The 26,589-nt window shown below is 60.2% G+C and overlaps 1 protein-coding gene across 1 annotated transcript in view; it reads left to right on the top strand.

Annotated features, from left to right (window-relative positions):
• The first annotated feature begins 2,184 nt into the window (after positions 1-2,184).
• The window catches only part of KIF21B (kinesin family member 21B), a 45,900-nt gene continuing 21,495 nt past the window's right edge, over positions 2,185-26,589 (top strand). Inside the window, exons 1-16 of the mRNA XM_066335902.1 lie at positions 2,185-2,254; positions 16,201-16,423; positions 16,712-16,894; positions 19,182-19,331; positions 19,560-19,694; positions 20,045-20,212; positions 20,677-20,792; positions 21,362-21,557; positions 22,473-22,662; positions 22,764-22,827; positions 23,663-23,878; positions 24,133-24,214; positions 24,682-24,799; positions 25,084-25,275; positions 25,859-26,058; positions 26,190-26,297. Of these exons, the coding sequence (XP_066191999.1) occupies positions 2,217-2,254; positions 16,201-16,423; positions 16,712-16,894; positions 19,182-19,331; positions 19,560-19,694; positions 20,045-20,212; positions 20,677-20,792; positions 21,362-21,557; positions 22,473-22,662; positions 22,764-22,827; positions 23,663-23,878; positions 24,133-24,214; positions 24,682-24,799; positions 25,084-25,275; positions 25,859-26,058; positions 26,190-26,297 (2,379 nt within the window). The 5' untranslated portion in view covers positions 2,185-2,216. The remainder of the gene's footprint in view (positions 2,255-16,200; positions 16,424-16,711; positions 16,895-19,181; positions 19,332-19,559; positions 19,695-20,044; positions 20,213-20,676; positions 20,793-21,361; positions 21,558-22,472; positions 22,663-22,763; positions 22,828-23,662; positions 23,879-24,132; positions 24,215-24,681; positions 24,800-25,083; positions 25,276-25,858; positions 26,059-26,189; positions 26,298-26,589) is intronic.

The following is a 26,589-nucleotide window of genomic DNA, read 5'->3' on the forward strand; positions in this document are numbered from 1 at the left end:
GGAACTGCACCATGCACCAGGTGTCCTTGCAAACACAGTACAAAGAAAGAGGAATACCAGCTCCTCACATCCTTGCAGGAAGACAGACAGGCCATGTCCTGCTCATCCCCACGATTTTGTACCAGCATATGGTGTCCTGGGACCTGCCCATCCCAGCAGAACTGAGGAGCTCCTGCAGGATTCAGAGTCCTGTGCGTGCTTGGCCTGTGGTCCTGGCACCTTGGGAGGAGCAAACACGAGTGGATGGGGTGAAAGGACAGTGCTGCTGATGTGAAGGTACCCAGATTGCAGAGCAGAGGATGGGTGGGCACAGCACTGCCTCACTTGCTATCAGCCACCAGCTGTTAGCCACAGTGCTGGCATGTCCTGGCTGTCCCTCTCCCAGGATACAGCCTGGACTCCTCAAAAGAAACCTCCGAGTGCCTCAGTTCACCCTCGTGCTCCGTTGCTATTTGCCCTGACATTGACACCAACCTGCAGAGCTGGGACTCTTCTGTAGGTCCCACACCTGCCTGGAAGATGCTTTCTTCTGCAGAGCCAGGGCCTGTCTGTGTCCAGCTGCCATCAGCCCCAGCACCGTGACTGCAACTCAGGAAAACCGTAGCAGGGATTCCTTCAGCTCCTCAGTGCTTGCGTGTCTCCAGTCCTGCTCTCTGATGGCCTCTGGGTGTGTCTCCCTCACCAGGCTCCCAAGACCAGCTCCTAGGATGGAGCCAGTGGCCCAGTGGGCACGGCTCTCTGGGCACTGCCCTCTGTGTGTGTGGGTGCCCAGCTCGCTGTGCAGACCCCAGCCCTGCAGTACGGACTGTGCTGTACTGGCACCTGGACACCAGCCTGTCATGCCACGGCCTCTTAGGACAGACTCACCACGGCCTTGGACAGCCCAAAGGCTTGCCAGATCCCACTGCCAGTGCCTCTGTCAGGGGCAGTGAGCTCGCCCTTGCCCTGCTTTTGTATCCTACTGCTCCACGGTGTCACCCCCATCACCACAGAGGGGACGGGATCCAGTGGAGCCAAGGAGGTGTCGGGGTGATGCCAACCCCGTGGAAACACGCCGTGCGGTACAGTCCGGAACAGCCTCGGCACAGCCCGGAGAAGCCCCGCTGAATCCCGGAGCGGCGCAGGCGGCCGCGGACCCGGCAGGGGGCAGCAGGGGCTGCCGAGTGTGAGTGTGAACGGGTGGGAGTGCGAGCTGTGCCCATGTGTCCGTGTCTCTGGACCCGTGTGTCCCTGTCCGGGTGTCCCTGAGTCCGTGTGTCCGTGTGCCCATGTGTCCATGCCCCTGTCCCTATCCGTCTGTCCGCATGTCCGCCTGCCTCTGTGTCCGTTGATCCGTGTCCATGTGTCTGTGTCCGTGTCCCTGTCCGTGTGTCCGTATCCGTGTGTCCGTATGCCCGTGTCTGTGTGTCTGTGTATTCGTGTCCGTGTGCCCGTGTCCGCGTGCCTGTGTGTCCATGTCCGTGTGTCCGTGTACCCGTGTGTCCATGCCCGTGTCCGTGTGCCTGTGTGCATGCACCCGTGTGTCCGTGTGTCCGTGTGTCCGTGTGTGTGTGTCTGTGTGTCCGTGTCCTTGTACCCGTGTGTCCGTGTGTCGGTGTGTGTCTGTGTGTCCGTGTCCTTGTACCCAGGTGTCCGTGTGTCCGTGTACCCGTGTGTCCATGCCCATGTCCGTGTGCCCGTGTCTGTGTGTCTGTGTATTCGTGTCCATGTGTCCGTGTGCCCGTGTCCGTGTGCCTGTGTGTCCGTGTCCGTGTGTCGGTGTGTGTCTGTGTGTCCGTGTCCTTGTACCCAGGTGTCCGTGTGTCCGTGTACCCGTGTGTCCATGCCCATGTCCGTGTGCCCGTGTCTGTGTGTCTGTGTATTCGTGTCCATGTGTCCGTGTGCCCGTGTCCGTGTGCCTGTGTGTCCATGTCCGTGTGTCCGTGTACCCGTGTGTCCATGCCCATGTCCGTGTGTCGGTGTGTGTCTGTGTGTCCGTGTCCTTGTACCCAGGTGTCCGTGTGTGTCCGTGTGTCCGTGTGTGTCCGTGTGTCCGTGTGTCCGTGTGCGCGCCCCCCGGCTCCGCGCGGGACCCCGCGTGCTGTCGGGCGGCCCTGGGGGCGTGTCCCGGCCCGGCCCCGCCCCGCACCTGGCCCGGCCCCGCCCCGGCCGCGGCCCCGCCCCTCCCGGCCCGCGGATGCTCCGGGGCAGCGGCGGCCGCGGTGCCGCGCGGGGCCATGGCGGCCCCGGACAGCTGCGTGAAGGTGGCCGTGAGGTGAGCGCGGGGACCGGTGCTGGCCGCGGGGGAGGGCTCTGCGTCTCGGGGACCGCGCGGAGCCGCTGCTCCCGGGACCGATGCCGAAAGGCGGGGCGGGCGCTGCGGCTGCGGGTGCGAGGCGGGGGTCGGTGGGTGCCCGCTCGTCCCTGACCCCCCCCCCCCGGGGCAGTGGGACCCCACCGGGCCGGTCTCTGTCACGGCCCCGGCGCTCTCCTCCCCACCCCCGCTCCCCGCCGTTTCGGGATGTCTCCCCGCTCCCTCCCGGCGCCGCGCAGCCCGGCACTGCCATCCCCCCGTGCGCGGCGGAGGGCGAGGCCGGGACCCCCGGCTGCTCCACCTGCAGAGCCGCCGGCCGCAGCCCGGGCAGTTCCCGGCTGCAGCGCGGCCGGGTTTGGCCGTCCCGAGTGTCACCAGGATGCCGGGGATTGTGAGGGCTCCCTGCCCGCCCCCCCGCTGGGTGGTGGGAAACGATGCGGTATCTCGGTGTCCTTTGTGCTGGGAACAATGCGCCTGCAGACCCGCACCTCGCACGGGAGCTGCAGGCGGCTCGGAGCCCCGCCGGCGCTCGGGGGGCCGGGGGAGCTCGGGGGGCGTGGGCCGGGCAAGGCCGAGCCCCGCGGGCACGGGTGACACCCCCGCTGTGTCACCTCGTCTTTGTGAGCGCCATGCCCGGGCCGGTGCGCGGCGGCGGGGCTCTGCCGCCTCCTGCCCCTCGAGAGGAAGGAGTCTCCGCGGACAGAGGCGATCTGAACCCCACGGAGCGGCAGCGCGGGACCCTGCCCGGCCCGGGACCGGGAAGGGCCCGGCCGGTCCCCGCTCACCCCGTGCCTGTGCTGGGGCAGTGGCATCTGCCGGGCCCGTGGTGTGCGAGCGGATCGGACCCCGTGGGAGCCCGGCCCCGCAGCCCGTCCCGGACACGCCGCTCTGTCCCTGTGTCCCCGCCGGCACGGGCTGGGGGCTGCGGGGACGGTGCCGGGGCTCGGAGGGCACTGCCCGCGCCCGCCTGGTCCGAGCAGGAGCACAAAAGATGCTGCTGGTGCAGCGGCAGTGATGGAGGGAGAGCGGGTGGGTGTGGGGCTGTGTGTGCGTGTGCACGCGGATGTGCAGGGCTGTGTGCGTGTGCACGCGTGTGTGTGCACCGCGACACCCCCCGGCTCCCCCTGCCCCTCCATCCTGCTCGCCCTGGCAGCAGCCGGAGGGGTTTTTTGCCATTGTCCTCTCGAGAGGCCGGGGGTCGAGGCCAGGCTTTGGCTGTGAAGGATGGGGGAGCTGCAGGAGTGACGGCAGCCCCTGCTGCGGTTGCTGCCGGGGTGGCTGCACAGGGGCAGGGAGGGCTGTGCCAAGACAGAGCGGCTGTGCCAGGACACTGACCCGGGAACCGAGTTAATGCCGACCATGGGGGTGGAGATTTCCTCCTGTCCAGACTCTTCCCGTCTGCAGCCTGCATTTCTTTCGAGATGATGCCTTTTAACATCATCCTGGCGATGGGGTGGGTGCCCCGCGGCATGGCGGCTGTGGAGGCGTTTCAGCTGGGCTCTCCTCATCCATCCCCCGGGTCCCTTCCAGCAGTGGGGTCCTGGGCTGGCTGCTGCCTGTGTAGGGGATCGCAGCGGGGAGTGACTGGGGTGTGCAGCATTGCAGTGGGGCTTAGAGCAGTCGTGGTGGGGAGCCAGGGAGGGGGAGAGGTCCAAGCACCCTTTCCTTGAGGGAGTGAGCCCACATCCCACTCAGTGCGGCTGGTGAGAGCTGGGCAGATGGGGGGATGTGGTGCTGGAGGTGAGTCGGGAGGACAAAGGAGCAGGGCTGGGAGCAAGGAGGCTGCCAAACAAAGCCGTCAGGTCGCAGCGCCGTGCAGGAAGGTGGCTCTGATGCTGAGCTGAGTGTGCAAGGGCTGAACTGCTCTCCTTGCAGACCACCCACCTTTTCTGCCACAGCAGCCCCAGGTGCTGGGGCTGGGGCCCCTCCTGTCCTGGACTTGGAGCTGAGTGAGATTTTCCTTTGTCACTGGTGGTGACACCCTGCTGGTGGAGCAGCCAGGCTGCAGGATTCTCTAAGACTCTTGAAGTAAACCTGCCCCAGATCCCACCTCTCTCAGCCATCGGAGCACAGAGGGGATTGAATGTTTCTGGGTTGCAGCAGGACATGGATCAAAGCTCCCCTTTTGTCCCTTGATAATAACATGAATGGGCCAGCTGTGCTGTTTCTTTGGGGTCTCTGTTTTTTTCTTTGGGGTCTCTGTGTCTGTGCTGCTGGTGGGAGGGAGGTGGGACGTGGGGAAGTGGTGGGAATACTGGGAAGACGCCGGGGATACTGGGAAGTGCTGGTGGTGTTGATGGAATGCACTGCTGTCTGCTGGGGTCAAACAGCTGGGGGTGATCCAGCTGATGTCAAGAGGTGCCACAACCATCAGGACCCATCTCTGTGGTCCCACAGAGCCCTTGGGGTGGGAAGAGTAGGGACAGTTGAACAGAGGTGCTGGATCTGTGCATTCCAGTCCCTGCTGATTGTCTTGGTCTGGCAGGAGAAGCTGGGAGAGATGCTGTGGTGTTTCACTGTCACATTCACAGGCTCCCATCTTCTCCTCGAGACCCTCATCTGCCCCATTTGCACTGGACTCCAAAAAACCCGGATGCTGAGCCAGCAGTTGTGGCGTGAGGACATTATTTAGGCTTTCCACGTGCTGGGAGGGAAATGGCTGGTACCTGCGGCAGCGCTGCTGTCAGCAGAAGGAAATGCAGGCCCAGCGGCTCCTCCTGGCCCGGGGGCTGGTTTGTTCCTGTACCTTGTACCTGCAGCTCAGATCTGCAGGGGCAGGCTGGATCCTCACCCTCCCCACCAGCGGGGTCTGCCTGTGCCTGCCCCTTCGGCTCGGGTGGGACTTGTGTCTGCCGGGGCAGGAGGAGCTGGCAGGGCTGTGCCGGGGTAGCGGTCTCAGCAGGAACTGCCTCCTGCCACCGTGCTGCTGAGGGGGCTGATCCTCCTCAGACAGCAGCCGCTGCTTCCTTCTTGTAGGTGACCTTCAGACGGGTGGCTGCAATGCAGCCAGCGCAGCAGCTCCCCACTCCTGCCCTCTGGCTAGGAGCACGGCCTTGATTTGAGCCTTGGGACAGAAATGTGAGGCTTGAGGCTCAGCAGCTCCTCTCCCAACAGCCCTCTCCATGATCCAGGTGCTGCCAGCTCCTGCGGCCACAGTGAGCCAGGGAGCGGGACTCGCTGTGCTGGCTGCAGGAAGCAGAGCTCAGCGCAGTAGTTCTGCAGTGTCAGGAAGGGCTGATGGCATGTATTGACCCCTGAAGCCATTAAACTGCTTGGCTGGAGGCCTGAGTAGCCTGGCTGGCTGCAGAGCTGCTCCCTGAGGGCACCTCCAAAGTGGCTGGCTCATTTGAGAGAGAGTGGCAGCCCCTGTGCCAGAGCTGCCCATGGCACTGAGCATGCCTGGCCTGCTGAGGAGATGCAGGAAACGGAGCTTGTGAAATTGGGGAAGGAAGTTGAGTCGTATTTCAAGTTTATTTAAACTCTGCAACCTCCAGTGCTCTGCTGCTCCCGCGGACGCTCCTGCTGCGATGCTCTGTGCTCCACAGCGATGGCCCCGTGCTGGCTGCTGCCTCGGGGAGTGACTCCCAATTCCTCCCTCTCCTCATCACTACACCCTTGGGGCTGCTCCGGCCAAGTGGCTGAGCTGGCAAAGGCCTGGTGCTGGGATCAGCTGGCCTCCAGCCCTGCCAGGGCCCTGGCAATCTCTCCTGCCACATGGCTGGGGCTCTCTGCCTGCTGGGGTGCTTGCTGTGAATCCAAAGTGTCTGGAACCGGCCGGGGTCAGTCACGGGGAAGTGAAGCTGTAGCCCTTGCACAGCAGCTGGAAAGGTGCTGTGGACCCAATTCGTGTCACTGTCTGTGCTGCCCAAGGGTGCCAGTGGGGAGAGGGAGGGTGCAGCCCTGGAACCTGCTGCCCACCATCCCCTGCTTGGTGTTGCTGTGGTTTGGAGGCCCTTTGGTGTGGTCCTGGGGGGTACGGTCTCCTGGCAGCTTTGGCTGGTACTGGCCTGGCTTTGCTCAGCTGTTACAGGGCCAGGCAGGGCGAGATAAGGCAATCAATTCCAGCCCAAGGCATGGGATGTGACTGTCTCCTGGAGGGGGAGGGGAGGGGGGAGGGGAGCAGCCCATGCTGGTGTGGGCACGGCCCTGGGGTGCTCTATCTCCCATCTGCAGGGTCAGGGGCAGCCCTGATCCCCGGAGGGAGAGCTCTCAGGAGGCACCTCAGGGTGCTGGGCTGGCACACCACCGCTGTGGGCACCCCAGCCCCTTTCTCTCCACCCTTAGTACCTACTGAGGGCAGCTCAGCCATGGCAGAGGGCTCTGCCCCGTCCTGTCACTGTCTGGCTGCTGCTCTGCTTTCGCTCTGGGGCCCCGCAGCCTGCTGTGCCTCCTCGGGAGGGGCTCCCCAGCCTGGAGAGAGCCCCGATGTGGGCTCTAATGTCCCCAGGTATGTGGGTGGGTGCTGGGGGCTCTGTGCCTGCTCGCATCCATCGCCTTTTACAGCAGGGATGTCCCGGGGGGTGGATGGAGGCGGTGCGGGCGGGGAGCAGTGCCCCGCTCACCCATCGCACGGGGCTCGGCTGAACCCCCCGAGCCTGGGGACCAGGGCCTCCAAGGATCGGCCAGAGGACGGAGCCAGCTGCTGCCTCAGCGGTGAAATCGGAGGCAGGAGAAAATTGCAGATGAAGCCCCAAACAAAGCTGTCGGAAACATGGCTCCTGGCCCCAGGGGAGGGAAGGTGATACCCTCTGTGAGCCCGGTGTGAATCGCAGAGGCAGCCCCGGCCGGTGGCTGTACTGCTGCTCCTGCTGGGGCTGGGGGCTGGCCCCGGTGGTCCCACAGGGCCATTTCCTGCCGGAGGCTGTCAAAACACGCCGTGCCACTGGTTAAACAGCCAGGTTTGGGATGTGGTGGATTGTGAGGGCAGCTGCCGCTGGGGTCTGCTGCAGGAGATCAGTGTGCAGGGGCTGCCTCTGCACCCTGCTCAGTTACTGATGGGTTTTCCTTTGGCTTGGTGGAAGGGACAGCGACTGGCCCCTGTCCAGCACCCCTTCCCTCTCTGGGCAGAGCCAGTCCAGTGCTGCCCTGATATGTGCTTGTGTCCCCCTGGCACTGCACTGCTGGGGGGTGGAGGCTGCCCCATCCTGCTCAGAATCTGCCCCTCTGCCCTCTCCACATGGATGTCACACAGTCATTGTCCCCATTTCCAGGGGGGGTTCAGAGCTGAGCCCAAGGATTTGGGGATTCCAGTGCAATCCTTTTCCATGCTCTGCAGCTCCCTGGAGCCTGACATGGATGGTAAAGATTTCTTGTCACAGCTTGCTGTAGTAGAGCTTGCCCTGGTGCCAAGCTCCCTGTCCTGTGGTCCACCTGCCCTGTGGGGCCGCCGTGTGGGGCCGTGTGAGGCTGTGTGGGGCCATATGAGGCTGTGTGGGGCTGTGTGAGGCTGTGTGGGGCCGTGTGAGGCTGTGTGGGGCTGTGGACACCTCCCTGCCCGCTGCCCATGCCTGACTTTGGCGGAGTGAGATGTCTCCATCGCTGCCCTGCTGATGCTGGCAGGGAGCTGAGCTCCTGCTCCTCCTCTTCCCCCAGCCCTCAAGTACTCATTTCCCTGGCCCAGTGTTGTATGGCTGGAAAGCACAACCCAGCCTCTCCAGGTGGGGGAGAGGGAGGGTCTCAGCCCATGGTGCTGTGGTCTCTGCTCATCCATTGTGGTCTGCTCCTGTCTGAAAGACACATTAGGTGAAAATGTTCCCTGTTCCTTGCCCAGGTGAGGGACTGGGTTTGCTCCTGGGTATTTCACAGCATCCCCTGTCCTGCTGGCCAAGGGCTTCGCATTTATTTGTATTTTGAGGAGAGGACCTCTTTTGTACCACGTGTCTTGCGGGCAAGTTTCCTCTGGTGCTCCTGGTGGGCTCTGGGGCTGCAGGATCTTCTGCCAAGGTCGGGTTGTTTCCCCAGTGGCAATTGGAGTGCCCTGGGAGGCTGCCAGCACGCTGGGCTCTAGGGAAGCCTTGTCTCCAGTATGGGCACGCTGCAGTGGTGCTGGGGTGGAAGTGGGACATGGGGACCTTACAGGGACACCTGGGAAAGGGAGAGATCCTGTGGATGTGGTTCACTGAGCTGGGAGGAAATGGGAGCCTCTGGGGTGCAGAGTTGGGTGGGGAAATGTGTCCATCTGTCTCCACCAGACCTGTGGGAGTCCTGTGCTTCACAGGAACAGGCTGATGGCCTGTCAGGCCCAGGGTCTGTTGGTGAATGATGGTTTCCTCTAACTCCCTATTAATCTCCCTATTAATTGCCAATACTGCTGCTGAGCCAGTGTTTTTGGGGCTGTTCCTGCACGGCTGGAGGGGAGTTGGGGCCCTGCTAGGGGCTGTGTCACATCTGTGTGCTGTCACACGTGTGTTTCCCACCCCACCTGGGGTTTTGTGACACTGCACCCGTTAACAGGTGACTGTCGTGGGTCTGTTGTTTGCAGACATCCTTGTGCTGTTCCCCTTGGGCCAGTCACTTACGGGGTGAAGGTGGAGATCCCAAACTGGGTCGGCTCCTGCTCCCCTCTAGGCTGAGGAGAGCAGGGTCCCCTGCATCCCCTGAACCCTGCTGGTCTCTGCTGCTGCCACGGGCTGGGTGTCCCTGGTGCCTGTGCAGGCAGCACATCCCTGATCCCTGCCCCGCCACGGTCCCAGCACGGAGCAGATGGTGCAGCTCACAGCCTCGTGCTCCTGCCAGAGCTAATGAGCAGCACATGGTGCCTGCCACGGCCTGATTTCAAGGTTTCCCTAAGCCTGGGAAAGTCTGGAGTGCTGGGATTAGGGGGAGCCCAGGGGGCTGTGGGGTGCACGGCAGCAGGGTTTGCCCCGCAGAGGAGCAGGCTGGGTGGTACTGGGGTGGGTTTCCTTGGGGCATGGATGTAGAGGCGTGTCTCCCCTTTGGGCTGTGCCAGGGGGTCTCTGGGGCACCTCAGCTCTGTGGGGTGTCCCCAGGCTGCTCAGGAGCTCTGTCTTGGCCCAGTGCTGATCCAGTGGTGCTGCCTGTGGCACCCAGGGCCTTGGCAGGGTTTCATGGGGACACAGCGGCTTGGGGGGCTCTGTGCTGTGCTCGCTTCTGCTGGAGGTGCCTGGCTATATCTCTTAATTGGACTGTTAGCTGACCAGACCTGGCAGTCTCCGGGGAGCCCGATTCAATTGTCTCTGATTGCTGAGCCACTTCCCTGCCGCGGTAATTAAATGCTGAACTTTGTCTTGGTTTGTGTCCAATATAACCTGTGTGCAGAGAGGAAGCCCTTGGCAGCCAGCCCTCTTCCAGGTCCCCGTGCTCAGGGAGAATGGAGCTGGGAGATCCTTTCCCAGGCAAGGGGGCACATTCTCCTATGGGATCTGAGCCCTGGGGAGGAGCCCTCCACCCCCGTCCATGCTCGAGGGGTTGGCCTGGAGATGTGGGAAAACCTGGAGCACTCTGTTCTGATCCTACCACCTGGCCTGCTGGGTCTGTGATGCCTGGGCTGCCCTTGACCCATGAGATGTCCTGGGAGAGCATTGGAGATGTGAGAACTGCTCCTCCTGGCTGGCCTGGGCTGCTTGGTGGGATCACAGGGCAGCAGCAAAGCATGGACAGCAGGCTTGGGGCAGAGGAGAGTGAAGCTGGTGGGGAGCAGGGAGGACAGTGAGGCTGGCAGGGGGCTGTGTGCAGGCCTGGCCTCTGGGCTGGTGCTCCAGGGGCTGGTGACACAGGGAGCAGAGATGGGGCCATGGCAGGAGTGGGGATGGGAGCAGGGCAAGCACAAGGGGTATGGGGATGGGAGTGGGGTGAAGGCACGGCCATGTGGGGAGGGGAAATGGGGTGAATGCAGATGATGTGGTGAGCACAGGTGATGTGGGAACAGAGACAGGAGCAGAAGGAGTGCAGGCAGTGTGAGGAGAAGAGGCAGGTGCTGCCTGGGCTTGCCCAACCCACCTGTCCTGACAGGCTCACGGGCTGGGCTGTGCCCCTGCTGGGGTCTGCCAGCTCCAGCTCTGCCAGTGGCTGATGCCTGTGCTTGGGTGAGGGGCAGTGCCTCAGCAGCATTGCAGTGGGCAGCTTTGCCCCTCTGCAGACGAGGTGGACAAGAGGTAGTGGCTATGAGAGTCTGGGGCCTGGCACAGAGATGGAAAATCCCATGGAGCTCTTCCACCCATCACTCTTCAGCCCTCTGGCTCTACTCCCTGGGCAGCCAGCCCTTCCTGGCTGGGCAGCCTCCTTGGGAGAGAAGAGGAACAGCTCTTTGTAGGGTCTGCAGGCAGCTTGCAGAGAGGTCTTGGAGGGACAGGAGCTCTTTGTGACCCTGCCCAATCTGTGAGCAGGTGCCCTACAGCTCCCTGACAGGGCTGGGAAATGTTGGAATGTTGCAGGGTGTGTGTGCTCAGGGACCCTGTGTGACGTGGGTGATCCTGGGTGATGGATCTGGGTCCCTCTGCCCCGCACCAGGGCAGCTGAGTGCAGCAGGACGGTGTGGGCTGGTTTGTGCCCACAGGCAGTTTGGTGGGGTGGGGCTCTGTGCCCTCCAGCTGTGGGAGCGTGCTGCCATGGCTTGGCAAAGTGCTGGGGGACAGAGGATGCTCTGAGCCCCTTGGGGCTGCCGTGGTGCTGGGCTGGGAGACAGGAAGCTGAGACAGTTGGGTGAGGAGGACACGAACACAGCACGTGTCAGCCAAGCTGTGCCTTCCTGTGCGAGGAGACAGCCTCCCTTCGGGTGGTGTCAGTGGTGTGTGCAGCCCTGACTGGCTGTGCCCAGTCCACCCCATCCCCTTGCCTCTTGTAGGGCTTGAGAGGCTGGGATGGGGAGATGCTCCCTGGGAGGCTGTGCCTGCCAGGATCAGGGACCCCCGGGCTGACCCTGCCTGTGGAGCTGCCTCACAGTGCCCACCTGGCACTTGGCTCCCGGCCCCTCCTCCGCTCCCCCAGGCCTGGCATAGGGCAGCAGCGCAGAACAGCTCACCCTTTGTGCCTGCCCGAGCTCCTGTGCCTCAGCTCCTGCCCCTCGGGTTGCAGGACCCGCTCCCCGCCCTCTTCCCAGATGCTCGGTCTCCCTGGCAGCTCCGCCATGGAGACGGAGCTTTCAGCGCCTGCCAGCCCGGCAGGGATGGGAAGGGCAGCGATGGAGACGCTCCAGCCGAGCTCCCCTTTGTGTGTGTCCCGTGTCCCCGTGTGGCTGTGGCTCTCCTGGCACGCCGGGCTCGTGCTGGTGGCTTTGGATGCTGATGCTGGATCAGGCTCCTGCTGTGACGCCCCAGCGGGAGCTGCCGGCTGGGGAGGGATGTTCTGCACCCTGCCTGCTCCTCTGTGTGTTCACCCATCCACCTCCTGCCTGCTGTCCTGGCTGCCTGGGAAGGTTTCCTTGGCAGGAGTTTGGCTGGGACCGTGCAGCTCTGTCCTGGCTCTCTGTTCCTTGTCACTGTCCCTTTGCAGGGAGCTGAGGGGCGGTGGTGGTTCGTGTGGTCGTGCTGCCTTTCTCCTTCCTGGGGTGCTGCCTGTGCTGAGGCTGCTGTATTCAGATGGAGAGGAGGAAATGAACCCTGAACGAGCTGCTGGCCTCAGGACAGGCTGTGTCCTTGGCTTTGGGCAGAGGTGGTCACCAGTGCCAGTGTGGGGCTGGCTGGGCACAGACTGTCGGGGAGAGCTGGAGTCACTCCTGCCGAGCTGGAGGGTGGAAGGCAGCACCCTGCTGGTGAGCTGCTGGGTAATTTTGGCTGCCACATGGCAGGTAGGCTGCTGACTGTCACATAACCACAGCAGCCTGTGTCGTGGGCTCTCAGGAGGGCAGCAAGAGCTCTGGGTGGGTGTCCCAGTCCTGTAGGCCAGGCACCCCAATGTGTTTAGCTCTGCTGTGGGTCCCGTTGGTTGGCACAGGCTGTCCTCAGGACTGGCTCATGACCAGGTGTGGGTTAGGTTGGCTGGCAGGTGAGGGACCACCTCCATCATTCACAGGTTTGACCCTGACAGCATCACAGCCAGTTCTTCTGGACCTATGAACAGACAGCATGTGGCCAGGATCTGTTTTGGTAGTGGTAGAGACAAGGAGTGCCCGAACACACTCAGAGGGTGAATTTATGGCCAGCAAAGTTGCTCATCTCTGTAGGAGAACATGGGAAACTCAGGCAGAGGATGGCAAACACTGTGACCTCCCCAGTTACCAGTTGGGGTTGAGAACAGGGCCAAGGAGAGAGCCTGGGCTGGCACTGTAGGGGATTGTCACATTTGGCTTTTCCAGCTGCTGGCAGGAAAGGATCTGGAGGATGCTGGTCACTGGTGGCTGACCATGAGTCCAGCTGTGCCCAAGTGGCCAAGAAGGCCAATGACACTTGGCTTGTACCAGCCATAAGACCAGGGCAGTGCCCATCCCTCTGAGCTGGGCACTGCTGAGACACCTCCAGTCCTGAGGAACCCTCACAAGAAGGACACTGAGGGGCTGGAGTGTGTCCAGAGAAGGGAATGGAGCTGGGAAGGGTCTGGAGCCCCAGGAGTGGCTGAGGGAGCTGGGGGGGGATCAGCCTGGAGAAAAGGAGGCTCATGAGGGGACCTTGTGGCTCTCCACAAATCCCTGACAGGAGAGTGGAGCCAGGTGGGGGTTGAGCTTTGTTCCCAGGTAAAGTGACAAGACAAGAGGAAATGGCCTCGAGCCGTCCTAGGGAGGTTTAGGTTGGATATTAGGAAAAACTTCCTCCTTCATGAAGTGGTCAGGCACAGGTTTCCCAGGGCAGTGGTAGAGTCACCATCCCTGAGAGTGTTCAGAATATGTGTGGGTGTGGCACTTGGGGACATGGTTTAGTGGTGAACATGGCAGGGCTGGGGGAATGGTTGGACTTGGTGATCTTAGAGGGTGTTTTCAACCTAAACAATTCCATGATTCTATGTCTGGAGGACGTGTCATGGTGCCTGGGATGCCTTGGAACTACATGTGAACACCTGCCTGACCCATCTGGGGTCTCACACTGCCCAGTTCCCAGTCTGGTGGGATTCCTGAGAGGGTAGGGGTGCAACACTCTGGTCAGGAGAGCTGGGGCAGTTGGACTGGGGAACAGGAGGAGCAGCTGCACTGGCCTAGAGAAACCCTCTGAGATGTCTCCTGGTGGCTACATAAGACCCCCATGATGCTTTGTGATGTCTCTGTGCTTTCCCACATGAGTTTTGGAAGCTGGTGCCCCTCCTTGCCCTCTTACTCCACTTATCCCACTCTCACAGTGGAGTCTGTAGTATTTGTTCACCAGCTGGTGGCAGCTCCTGGGGACATCCCTGGGTGATGCCTGGGAACTCCCTGAGGACCAGGACCTTCCTGGAGGATTCCTTCATCTCCTATGTCTCTCTTGCCCTGGGGAGATGGGACAGATGGCATGGGGGAGCACACTGGGGACTGGCACATGGGTCCTCCCCAACCCCACAGGTCCCCTGGCTGGGAGAGCCAGGGTGAGGGATGGGTCTCTTGGGTGCTTGGAGCTTGCTGGGCAGTGAGGTTTGGGGAGTGGGGCAGATGTTGGTGTATGGACACTGGAACATCCCAGCATGGCCAGGCTCCAAGTGGGTTCCTAAATGCCCTGTGGAAAATTCATGTGTGCACACCCCTCTAGTGCTGCTGCTCATGCTGCTGCAAACCCCCTTTGCAGGTATTTAACCTCCTGGGTGTAGTGGAGAGACAAAGAAATATTTTGCTGAAAACCTGCTCTCGTTTTTCCTGAGAGGGAAAATAAATTCCCAAACGTATTGTGGCTCCAGTTGGTTCCTCTGCCCATTCCCTGGGGCTGCAGTTGCTGTTCATGTCTAGGGTGGGGACAGGGGAAGCACATCATCTTGCTCCAAAAGTAATTAAAGTCAGGGATAATTTTTCTGGAGCAGGGTGGAACCCTGGGAAGGCGACAGGAATGAGTCTGGGACTGAGCACATCAGAAGCTGCTTTTTATCGTGGCTGCTGAGCTAAATATATCCGTGGAGACACAGAGCAGTTCCCACGCGTCTGCTGCACGGGGTGAGGGGTGCAGGGGTGCTCGTGCACTGCCTGCCCTGCCAGGGACACCCCCTGTGCCCCCCAGCACAGCCCAGGGCTTTGGCCCTGCTGGGCTCTGCTCCTGGGTGGGTGGACGAGGAGCAGACCTCATGCATGAAGCTGTGCCAGGGGAGGAAAGGTTCTTCCCCAGAGAGTGCTCCCAGGGCATGGGCACGGCCCCGAGGCTGGCAGAGCTCCAGGAGAGTTTGGACACCACTCCCAGGGATGCCCAGGGTGGGATTGTTGGGGTGTCTGTGCAGGGCCAGGGGCTGGACTGGATGATCCTGGTGGGTCCCTTCCAGCTCAGGAGATTCCCTGATTCTGAGTCCCTATTCACACAGCGGCTGCTCAGGTCTCGTGCCTTGCCAGGGATGTGGTTTGAAGGAATTAATAGCTGTGTTTATGGAGCACCCGGGGACGGGAGCTGTGCAGTGATTAGCACTAATGAGAGCTATTTGCATGGCGCTTGGCTCCAAACTCCTTTCTCCATGAGTCCCCTGGGAGCCCCCAGCTTCCTGCAGCCGGTGCATCCACCACAGCCGGAGCTGTGCAGCCCTGCAGAGGAGCAGTGTCTCTCTGCAGGTCCAGCCACTCTGCTCCCACGTTTCTCAGGCAGGGATCGAGTGCAGTGGGTGGGATGTGATGGGTGGGTCACACTCTGCCCAAGCCAGGAGCCAGCACAGCCTCGCCTGTCCTGGTCCCATGGTCGAGTCCCAGGCTGGGGACAGCTTTGGGGCTGGGTGGTGCTTTGCTTCAAACGGTGAGGGCTGTCTTGTCGTGGTTTTGCATTTTGCATTTCCAGCCTTTGTAGCTGTGGTTTGATGTGTCTGTGTCGGGAGCGAGCGGGGCCGTGCTGTGGCCTGCCTCTGCCCCAGACCCTGCTGGGGCTGCTTGGGTGCCATGGCCCTGTGTGTGCCCAGCCCTGCCAGGGCCATCGGGGTCAATGAGCCAAGTGTGAGGGCTGCCTGGCCTGGGTGTGCTCCAGGGGGAGTTCTAGGGGCAGGCTGTGTGTTGGCACCGGCTCTGTGCCCAGCCCTGCCTGTCACCTCATTCGTGGAGGTGTCTGGTGGTATTTCTGGGATGTGTCAATCACTATTCTCAGCTACAAACAGGTCAGGGTTATGGCTGGCTGCAGGAGCTGGAGCATCCCCTGCCCTGTATGCTCTGTGCTACAGGCAGAGGTGCTGCCCGTCCCCTGCCTGCATGAGCCACGTTTCCAGCAGGGGTTGTAGAATGTCCTGAGCTGGAAGGGACCCACAAGGTTCACTGACTCCAACTCCTGGTCCTGTGCAGGACACCCCAGCAATCCCACTGTGTGCCTGGGAGTGTTGTCCAAACACTCCTGGAGCCCTGGCAGCCTTGGGGCCGGGACCATGCCCTGGGGAGCCTGGGCAGTGCCCGGCATCCTCTGGGGGAAGAACCTTTTTCTAATATCCAACCTAACCCTGCTCTGGCACAGCTCCAGCTGTTACATTGGGTCCTGTCATTGGTCACAGAGAGCAGAGATCAGAGCTGCTGCTTGTGGGGAAGCTGCAGACCTCGGTTAGGTCTGACCTCAGGCTGCTTTTGTCCAATCTGAACAAGCCAAGTGACCTTGAGGTCACTTCTCATATGGTTCCCCAAGGCCCTTCACCATTTTTATGTGTCTGCTTTGGACACTCCTAATACTTTTATGTCCTTCTTACACTATGGTGCCCAAAACTGCACGCAGCACTCAAGGTGAGGCTGCACTGGTGCAAAGCAGTGGGAAGCAGTCTTTTCCCTCTGGCTGTGCTGGACTAGACACACTCTAGGACATGGATCACAGGATGGGATGTGCTTGCATCCTCAGGACAGGACTGGTGTCCCCTAAGATTGAGCTGCCCTCAACTTGCATCTCTTCCCACAGGATCCGTCCACAGCTGCCCAAGGAGAAGATAGAGGGATGTCACATCTGTACCTCGGTGACACCTGGCGAGCCCCAGGTGCTGCTGGGGAAGGACAAGGCCTTCACCTACGACTTTGTCTTTGACCTGGACACGTGGCAGGAGCGGATCTACACGACGTGCATGGGGAAGCTCATCGAGGGCTGCTTCGAGGGCTACAATGCCACCGTGCTGGCCTATGGGCAGGTACAGGCTCTGCCTCCCGCAGCACTGGGGACACTGGGAGGGCTCCTGCAGAGCTTGAGGCAGGGTGTGTGAGATCCTGAGTATGGAGAGAACAGAGTTGTCCCTGGTTGGGTGAGGGCTGGGGACAGAGGTGGCCTTGGGTGGGAGGAGGGGGTGGCAGGGCTGGGAGCTGATGTGTTGCTGGGGGTCACAGTGCTGTTAGGGGATTCTAAAGTAGCAGGGGGAAATTATGGGGTGCACTGGGCAGAGCTGAGCCTGGGAGGGCTCCTCATGCCTGTCTCTGCACAGACTGGAGCGGGGAAGACCTACACCATGGGCACTGGCTTCGACATGAGCATCTCAGAGGAGGAGCAGGGCATCATCCCACGGGCCATCACCCACCTCTTCAGCGGCATCGAGGAGCGCAAGCGGGCGGCCCAGAGCCGGGGGGTGGCAGCGCCCGAGTTCAAAGTCAGCGCCCAGTTCCTGGAGGTGGGTGCTGGCAGCTCTGAGGGACACCATGGGGGACACCATGAGGGACACCATGGCCCTGCCCTGTCCTTGCTCCCCTCCGCTGCCTTGGGCTCCTTGAGGTCTCTGTGTCCTGACTGGCTCCTGACAGAGCTGGGCCCTGTGACCAGCATGGCACTGGGGATGTGTGCTGGTGCAGAGGGGACTCGAAGCACCTACATGTTGTTGACCTCATGATGGCTACAAACTGGGTGGAGGGAACTCCCACCATGGGGAAGGGTCTTATGGCTTGGTCCCCTGGGGATCCAGCCCTGCAGCTCAGGGCTCTGGGCTGTGGTACCCCTGTTTGAGTCAGGGATAGCCTGCTGCCTTGGACCAGAGTTCCCAGTGAAACAGGAGAGAAAGTGCCACTCTTTGGGAGGGAGCTGAGGAAGGACTGTGCAATTCTCCATGTCCTTTGTTGCATCTCTGACCTTGAGAGTGCATCTTCTCCTGTCTCTGTCCTAGCTTCTCCTATTCAAAAGCCTCTTCTATCAGCTGCTTCATTCCCTGGAGAAGTTTGTCCTGGGAAGCCCATGGACCTCGTGTGTTGGCAGTGTTTTTTTCCTGGGGGTTGTTCCTGGGCTGAAACCACAAAGAGGTGCAAGTGGGAACTGTTTTGAGGCCCAGTGAGAAAGCACAGGGTGGTGTTGAGCAAAGCTGAGCTCCCAGGGAAGCTTCATCTGGTTGATGTGACCTGGGATGCACCCAGAGGAGATGGGCAGGGAGGAGCCCTGTGCTGTGATCTTGCCCCGGCGTGGCTTTGTTGGCCATCACATCTGGGTGTCTTCAGATGCTGATGGCTTGGAGAGGGCCCAAAGTCACCCCCTTGGTGGGGAAATCCTTCCCACTTATGTCTCCATCTGCAGAGTCCCTTTAGCTCCTGCGGTGCTCTTGTGTCGTCCCATTCCCATCACTTGGCCTATCCAAGCTCCTGGTTGCCTGCCCAGTTGTGCTCAGTTTGTGGAGCTTCTCTTTAGGGATCCTTTGTGCTGGGATGGAAATGGGGACAATTTCCTGCCTGTCCTGAAGTCCTGCCTGGCTAAAGCAGCATATGGTCACATCAGGCACTGGTCACCAACCCTGCTGCCCTGGCAGGGGCACAGGACTTGTTCTGGCTGATCCCTGTCTTGTGACTTTGCTCCCAGAGCAGGCTCTGGGAGCAGGTTTAAACCTTTGAGGAGCCTGGTGGCACCAGGGGCAGCCAGGGGTGGATTAGCCTGATCCCCTCTGGCCAAGAACCTGCAATCCTTGGGTGACCCAGCACTCTGCACTGGGATGTGGGTGCAAGAGGTGACAGTGAATGGTGGTAGCAGGGGGATGGATGGGCAGGGTTGTCCCTCCACCCCAGGCTGAGAGGGAACAATGCAGAGTTAAGATATGGATGGAGTCAGCTCTGGGGCAGCAGGGTTTTCCTGCTTGTTCAGCACTCCCTGGTTCCCCCTTATCCCCTTTCCACCTGACAGAGATGACCTTGAGCTGTGTTGATGGTGGGTTTTCACTGGCTCCTGTGGCCAGATGAGCCAGGAAGGTCAGGGGGGTGTGTATCTCTTGGGCATCTGCTCAGTGGAGCTGCTTGTGTGCACCAGGAACTGGAGAGGTTTGAGCAGCAGAAATCAACCCAGACTGCAGCTCAGAGCTTTGCATGGCAAGTTCTGGAGCACCAGTCTGATGAGGAGTGGCTGAGGGAACTGAAGGGCTCAGCCTGGAGAAGAGGAGACTCAGGGGGAGCTCCTTTCTTTCTACAACTTCCTGACAGGAGGGTGGGACCAGATGGGGGTCAAGCTCTGCTCCCAGGGACAAGAACAGGACAAGAGGAAACAGCCTCAAGTTATGCCAGTTGAGGTTTAGATTGGATATTAGGAAAAATTTCTTCCCTGAAGTTGTGGTTTGGCATTGGTGCAGGCCGCCCAGGGCAGCAGTAGAGTCACCATCCCTGGAGTGGTCAGAGGATGTGTGGCTGTGCATTTGGGGACATGGTTTAGTGGTGAACATGGCAGTGCTGGGATAAATGGTTGGCCTTGATTCTCTTAGGATTCCCTGATTCTGTGCATCATCTCTCTGCCTGCACATGCCTGTGCCTCCTCTCCTGCACATGCACACACCCCAGCTGCCCTGCTCAGCCTGCAGACACGTGTGAGCACACACAGCTATGGGGGAGAGGCAGCAGGGTGACAGAGGGCAGCTCCTGCCACTCCTGCAGTGCCAGGCTTGGGCAGCCTCATGCTTCTTCTGCTCACCCCACTGTGCCCACTGCTGCCCCACTCAGCTCTACAACGAGGAGATCCTGGACCTGTTCGACAGCACCCGCGACCCCGACTCACGCCACCGCAAATCCAACATCAAAATCCACGAGGATGCCAGTGGGAGCATCTACACCACGGGGGTCACATCACGCCTCATCAGCTCCCAGGATGAGGTGGGTGCAGGATGGGGCACACACAGAACAGGGGTGGCAGCTGGGTGCTGTTGGCCAGCGATGTGCTACATGGGGACAGCCTGGAGGGGGGAGATCTCCCCCAGGATTAGAGTGCAGTCCTGGGGGTGTTCTGGAAAAGGTCAGTATGTCCACTGAGCTGCACAGGGCCTGTCCTGACTCCCTAGAAGGGTGCTTTAAGGTTTTCTTGCCTGCCTGGTGTCGTTGTAGCTGATCCAGTGCCTAAAACAAGGAGCCCTTTCCCGCACCACCGCCAGCACCCAGATGAACGTGCAGAGCTCCCGGTCCCATGCCATCTTCACCATTCACCTGTGCCAGACACGAGTGTGTGCCCGCCCAGAGCTGGTGAGATGTGGTCCTGCCTCATGGCCAGGCTGTTCCTGGGTTCCAGACCCAGGTGATGCATGAAGTTCTGTTGGGAAGGGGAGAGGGTTTGAAGTCTGGCAAAGAGAAGCAGGGATTTTTCTGTCTTCTTTCCAGTCATAGCCAGCATTAGGATTTAATGGGAGCTGAGGGTGAGCTGATCCAAGGCAGGATGGCTCAGAGCAAGCTGCTCCTGGGATCCTGTCCCCATCTCTGAGGGGCTGGACATGGAGAATGAATGCCCACACTCTCGCTGGTGTCTGAGTGAAGGCAAGGGAGCCTCTGCCTGCTCCAGCCTGGGGTGGTGACCCCTCCTGTGTCCCTGGCTGCAGGTGAATGAGGAGGTGAGCAGCCTTCTGGATGGATCCCAACCCGCTGCTGAGTACGAGACGTTGACAGCCAAGTTTCACTTTGTGGACCTGGCTGGCTCAGAGCGCCTGAAGCGGACGGGTGCCACTGGCGAGAGAGCGAAGGAAGGGATCTCCATCAACTGTGGGCTGGTACAGCAATGGGCTGGCTGCTGGGCAGGGGGAGTGGCAAGGCAGAGACTGCCAAGGGAGGCCTGTGACACTTCTGGGTCTTGCTTGGAGCTATCCTGAGATATTTGGGTTCTGCTGTCTTGGCTGGGGTTTGTGCTGCCAGTGCCTGATGACAAGAACACGCACAGTGCCAGTGGTGAGAGCACAGCTCTGCTGCCAAAGGAGACTTGTGCTGTGGGGAGGGGTGCAGGTCCCAAAAGGGTGAGATCTGCTAATCAGAGCTAAATAACCCACTCTGGAGCTTGGTGCTTCTCAATGTAGCATGGGAGAGAGGCACAGCCCAGGCTAAGGGAAGCCCCATGCCTGCCTCTTGTGCAACCCAAAGCTGTGCTGCAGTGCATGCCCCAGGCCTGGTGCAGTGGCTACGTGGCAGCTGTATCCTCAGCCAAAGCTGAACGTGGGGGGGCTTCCCTTTGTGTTGGTAGCTGGCCCTGGGGAATGTCATCAGTGCTCTTGGAGACCAGAGCAAGAAGGTCGTGCACGTGCCCTACCGTGACTCCAAGCTCACCCGCCTGCTGCAGGATTCCCTCGGGGGCAACAGGTAACAGGGTGCCAAGTGGGGGCTGAGCTTGGGGTGAGGGCTGTGGGGCTGTCCTCCTGCAGATGGGCCTCAGGGGGCTCTGGAGCTTTGTAGGAGCTATCTCAGGGCTCCAGTGGCTCTCTGGTGAGAAAGAGATGCCTTCTTCCAGGCAGGCCAGGTCTTCGCCATTTGTAAAGACTGTGGCTCCTCATCAGCCTCAGGTTCAATTAGCAGCTTTGCAGAATGAGCTGGTGCAAAACCTTCCTGAGTCCTCACAAGTCTGGGTCTTGGCAAGTGAAGGTGCCCAGCATGGGATTGAATTCCCTGCCTCTTCTCCAAAGAGAGGCATTGAGGAAGGGCTGCCTTTGCTTGGTGCTGTGTGATGTTTGAGGGGTCTCGTGGGTGCTCTGGCCTCTGGGAGGGATGAACCCAGTTCACACCTTGTTTTAAAACCCAGAAGGGCCCAGGATGGGCTTCTGTCCAGGATGGGTGTCTGGGGGCACGTGGTCTGTGCCAAGTCCTGGGTTTCCACCTGCTGGGCTGCTGAACTGTGCAGGGATTGTCTCTCACCCTGCCCTTGCATCCCGAAGCCAAACCATCATGATTGCCTGTGTGAGCCCCTCTGACCGGGATTTCATGGAGACCCTGAACACTCTCAAATACGCCAACCGGGCTCGCAACATCAAGAACAAGGTGGTGGTGAACCAGGACAAGACGAGCCAGCAGATCAGCGCCCTGCGGGCAGAGATCGCCCGCCTGCAGATGGAGCTGATGGAGTACAAGGCAGTGAGTGTCCCACTGTGTCCTGCTGTGACCCTGGCCAGCCAGGGAACCACGTGCAGTCAGTTGTTCACTGCCCCCCAGTGGGATGGGGGAGAGAATTGGAAGAGTAACTGAGAAAACTCCTTGGTTTAGATACAGTTTAAGAAGTAAAGCAAACCAAGGGGCTCACTCCCAGTGTCCCATCACAGGGAGGTGTTCAGCCATCCCCAGCCCAGCAGGGCTCTGTCAAGTGTAACAGTCACTTGGGACAACACTCCAGGCATTTCCTGTTTCTTCTTCCTTCCCCCAGCTTTATATGCTGAGCATGACATCACATGGTTTGGGATATCCCTGTGGTGAGTGGGGAACAGCTGTCCTGGATGTGTCCCCCCAGCTCCTTGTGCACCCCTAGCTCAATGCTGGTGGGTCAGGGTGAGGGGCAGAACAGCTCCTGACTCAGCAGGAGCTAAATGATCCCTGTGGGATCAGTGCTGTTTCCAGCACAGATCCCAAACACAGCACCACACAAAGCTGCTGTGAGGAAAATGAACTTCACCAAAGGCAAACCCAGCTGATGGAGTGACCCTGGTGAGGAGGTGGAGACAGATGCTGAAAGCTCCCTCCTTGTGTTTGAATTGGGGCAGGGTTAGTGGGACAGACCCTCCTGCCTCCCATCCCCTGCCCCTATGGATCGGGGTAACTGCTAGGAGGAGTCAGGAGGCTTAAGAAACAGGGTCTCAGCAAGGCAGGACCTTGGCCAGGTTTTGGGGGTAGTAAGGCAGGGAGAATCCCTGAAGCATCTCTCTGCACGTTCAGCTCAGACTTCCTGCTCCTTAGGTTTGTCCCTGCTCTCATGTCTGGGGTTGCCCCCGGGGGTGCAGCGGTGGCCCTCCATGTCCCAGCTTGCCCTGCACTCAGGGGTTCCCTCCTGTGCCACAGGGCAAGCGGGTGATCGGGGAGGATGGCGCCGAGGGCTACAGTGACCTGTTCCGTGAGAACGCCATGCTGCAGAAGGAGAACAGCGCCCTGCGCATGCGGGTGAAGGCCATGCAGGAGGCCATCGATGCCATCAACAGCAGGGTCACCTACCTCATGAGCCAGGAGGCCAACCTGATGCTGGCCAAAGCAGGTGAGGCTGGGCTGGTGGTTGGCATGGTGGGGCAGCAGCTGGGCTGGGGGCTGAGATACAGCCAGTGTCTGCCTCTCTCCACCGGTGCCTCTGCTCTGCAGGTGACGGTAACGAAGCCATCGGCACCCTCATCCAGAACTACATCCGCGAGATTGAGGAGCTGAGGTGAGTGGCACACAGCTGGGGAAGCACTGGGGTCCTAGGGCCAGGGTCTGGGTGGCTCACACAGCTCAGTGCCTCCAGCATCACTGGGGTGAACTGGAAGCCTTGTGGAACAGCAGCTGGTGGCACTGCTGCTACACAGGGTTGAAGGAGGCCCAGTGTTGGTGCCAAGCAGTGCTTTGGCTGTTGTTGTCCTTGGTGTGGACATTGATGGAGGGGGAGGTCCTGTTTGAAATGCCTGGGGTCTTCCAGGGACTGCTGCCTTCCAAAGGTGGGTCCAGCCCAGTCTCTTTATCGATTCTGGTACCCTGTCTGGCAGCACTGTGGTTTTCTGACCTATTAGTAGTGGGAATGGGTCAGAAAACTCTCCCTGGCTCACACCATCCAAGCACATCATGTTCACTCTGTAGAAGATTCTGGGGGGGACTTTAGAGCCCCTTCTATTGCCTAAGGGAGGCTTATAAGAAAGAGGGAGAATGCTGGATTTTATTTTTAACATGGATAGGTAGTGATAGAACAAGGAAAAATGGCTTTAAACTAGAAGTGGAGAGATCTCGATTAGAAGTTAGGAAGAAATTTCTTCCTTGTGAAGGAGGTGAGGCAGTGGCACAGTTTGCCCAAAGCAGCTGTGGTTATCCCATATCTGCAAGTGTATGGAGCTTGGAGCAATCTGGTCTAGCGGAAGATGTCCCTGCCCATGGCAGGAATGTGGAACGAGATGAACTTAAAGATCCCTTCCAGCCTCAAACCCTTCTGTTATTCTAAACCCAGGCAAGATCCCCCGTGTCGGGCCAGTGAGATGGCCCCCTTTGGACCGTGCCCCGTTTCCTCTCCCTAGGACCAAGCTCCTGGAGAGCGAGTCCATGAACGAGTCCCTGCGCCGCAGCCTGTCTCGCGCCGCTGCGCGGGCGCCGTTCGCGCTGGGCTCCTCGCCGGGCGCCGGCCTCTGCAGCCCCGCGGCGCCGCTGGACACCGAGGCCTCCGACGTCCTCCGCAGGGCCAAGCAGGACCTGGAGCGCCTCAAAAAGAAGGAGCGGCGGCAGCAGAGGAAGAGGTGAAGGGAGCTGCTGTGTCTGTCCCTCTGGGGTCGGGTATCCTGCCTCCCTGATCTCTGCTGCAGCCAGAGCCCGCCCGCCTGGGTTCCCCTCCCAGCCCTGCCCTGCCCTTGGGCTCCTTCTCACCCATCATGTAATTTCAGAGGGTGTTTTCCCCAAAGAGTCCAAAAGCAGGAGGGAGGATTGGCTCGGCAGAACCTGTTCCTGGCCTCTCTCATGCTGGGACTCACCAGCTCCACTCTGTTCCCCCCAGCCCGGAGAAGGAGGCGTTTAAGAAGCGGCAGAAAATGCAGCAGGACAATGGGGAGGAGACGGATGAGAACGAGGTGGAAGAGGTGAGTGGACATCGTGCTCACACTGCAGGGGCGTCTGGGTGTGGAGCACTGTAATTGCCCCTCATGGGACAGGGACCAAGCTCAGCCTGGCTCTGAAGCAGGCTGAAAGGGTGGTTTTGCTGAGGACTCCATGCTGAGCTGGGGGGAAGCTGGATAATCCCCAGTCAGCCTCAGCAGAATGAGGGGTCCATTTTTGGGGGCTTGATTTTGATCAGCATAGATTAAGAAGGGTCAGGCTGCTCAGCTGGGAAGGGATGGATGCAAGAATGGATGGGTCAAATTGCTGTTCCTCTCAACAGTGTGTGCTGGGGGTCCAGAAGCCCCTGGGCATCCTGTGTGGGAGGCTGAGTCCCACTTGGGAGGCTGTGGCCCATTGCTGTAGGGTGAGCTCAGGTTTGGAGGAGGGCAAAGCTGTGGGGAGAAGGACAGACCATCCTGCTGGCTGAGATTAGGCACTCATCTCTTAGGAGGAGGAAGAACAGGATGAGAGTGGCTGTGAGGAAGAGGATGGGCGCGAGGATGAAGATGAGGACTCGGGCAGTGAAGAGAGCCTGGTGGACTCGGAATCGGATGCAGAGGAGAAGGGTAAAGTGGAGTTCTGTGTGCAGCCATGGGCATGGAGGGGCACTTGCTGGCAATGAGCTCTGCTCTTGGTGAGGCAGAGTTCACCAGAACACCCCAACCATGTCTGCTCTGCGGGACTTGGAAGAGCCCCAGGGCTGCTGCAGTGCTTTTTGGGGTGCTGCTGCTTCCCAGCAGTGTGGGTTCCCATCAGCTCCTCTGCCTTCTCCATGTGTTTTGACTCAGTGGGGCATCATGGAAGTGATGCTCCCCATGCCTCCCAGCCTGACTTCCTCCTCTGCCTCCAGCCGTGAATTTCCAGGCCGACCTGGCGGATCTGACCTGTGAGATTGAGATCAAGCAGAAGCTGATTGATGAGCTGGAGAACAGCCAGCGGCGTTTGCAGACCCTCAAGCACCAGTATGAGGAGAAGCTGATCCTGCTGCAGAACAAGATTCGGGACACGCAGCTGGAACGGGATCGGGTCCTGCAAAACCTCAGTGAGAACTGCCTCACCCATGGGATCCCATTCTGGCAGCCTCAGACCCCAGTTCCAGCTCAGTCTCAGCTAACTCTTAAGTCAAAGTATCCACCCCTCGCTCTGGTAGAGCTTTGTCATGCCCCTGCCTCTACCTGAATCCCTGGCATCCCCGAGACTCTGCTTGTCTTGCCATGGGAGCACTATCAGTCAGCTGCACAGCTCTGGACCCTGCTGGTGCTAGAGAGGCAAAGTCTCTTCCAGCCTTGAGCACCACTTCATGAGCTGTGGGGACTCCTGGGGGAACTGAGGGGCTGAGGGGCAAAAGACCCAGTGGTGTGGCTGATCTCCAGGCTTAAATACGGCAGAGTCACTGTTTTATGTGGCTGTGGGTCTGAGTCTGCAGCTCTGCTCAGGCCAGCCACTGTATCTCTGTGCTGAGCTCTTCCAGCAGGTATTCCCAGACAGACCCCAGTACACAATAGAGTGAGGGGGGCTCTGATGGGACGGGGAGGGACACAGTGCTTGGTGCCTCAGGCAGGGTATGTGGGTACAGAAGGATCCTGGGCTACATGGCCGTTGCAAGCCCTCTCCCCACCCACTAGGCACCATGGAGTGCTACACAGAGGAGAAAGCCAACAAGATCAAAGCAGACTATGAGAAGAGGCTGAAGGAGATGAACCGAGACCTGCAGAAGCTCCAGGCAGCCCAGAAGGAGCACGCCCGCCTGCTGAAGAACCAGTCCCGCTACGAGCGGGAGCTGCGGAAGCTGCAGGCAGAAGTGGCCGAGATGAAGAAGGCAAAGGTACCTGGATGTGCCAGGCAGGGGGGAATCACCTGGACAAGCCTGGAGCAGTGTTTTCCCCTCTGGTGGCAATGCAGAGCAGCGGTGTGCTGGGTGCCCCGGGGCAGTGGCACACTCTGCCCTCGTTGCAGGTGGCGCTGATGAAGCAGATGCGGGAGGAGCAGCAGCGGCGGCGGCTGGCGGAGACCAAGAGGAACCGGGAGATCGCCCAGCTCAAGAAGGAGCAGCGCCGGCAGGAGGTGAGAGCCTGGCTGGCCACATGCTGCCAGTGGCCCCGTGCAGGGGAGGTGCTGTTTGTCCTGCTCTGGCACTCCGGGTGCTCACAGATTCCTCGAGTCCGTGAAGCTGAGTGAAGCCTGATGAGCCCACACAGTCCTAGCAGAGCACAGCTGGATGAATGGCTCCCAAAGGCTTCCCACAGCTCCTGTTATACTTATGGGGGATGCTGTGGGAGGGGGGAACGTGTAACCAGAGCCAGCTCAAGCCTGGGAGCCTGCCCTTTTTAGAATCAGGAGTGAGACTGTGCCAAAG

The sequence above is a fragment of the Sylvia atricapilla genome, chromosome 25 (assembly GCF_009819655.1).
Source record: "Sylvia atricapilla isolate bSylAtr1 chromosome 25, bSylAtr1.pri, whole genome shotgun sequence".
NCBI lineage: Eukaryota > Metazoa > Chordata > Aves > Passeriformes > Sylviidae > Sylvia > Sylvia atricapilla.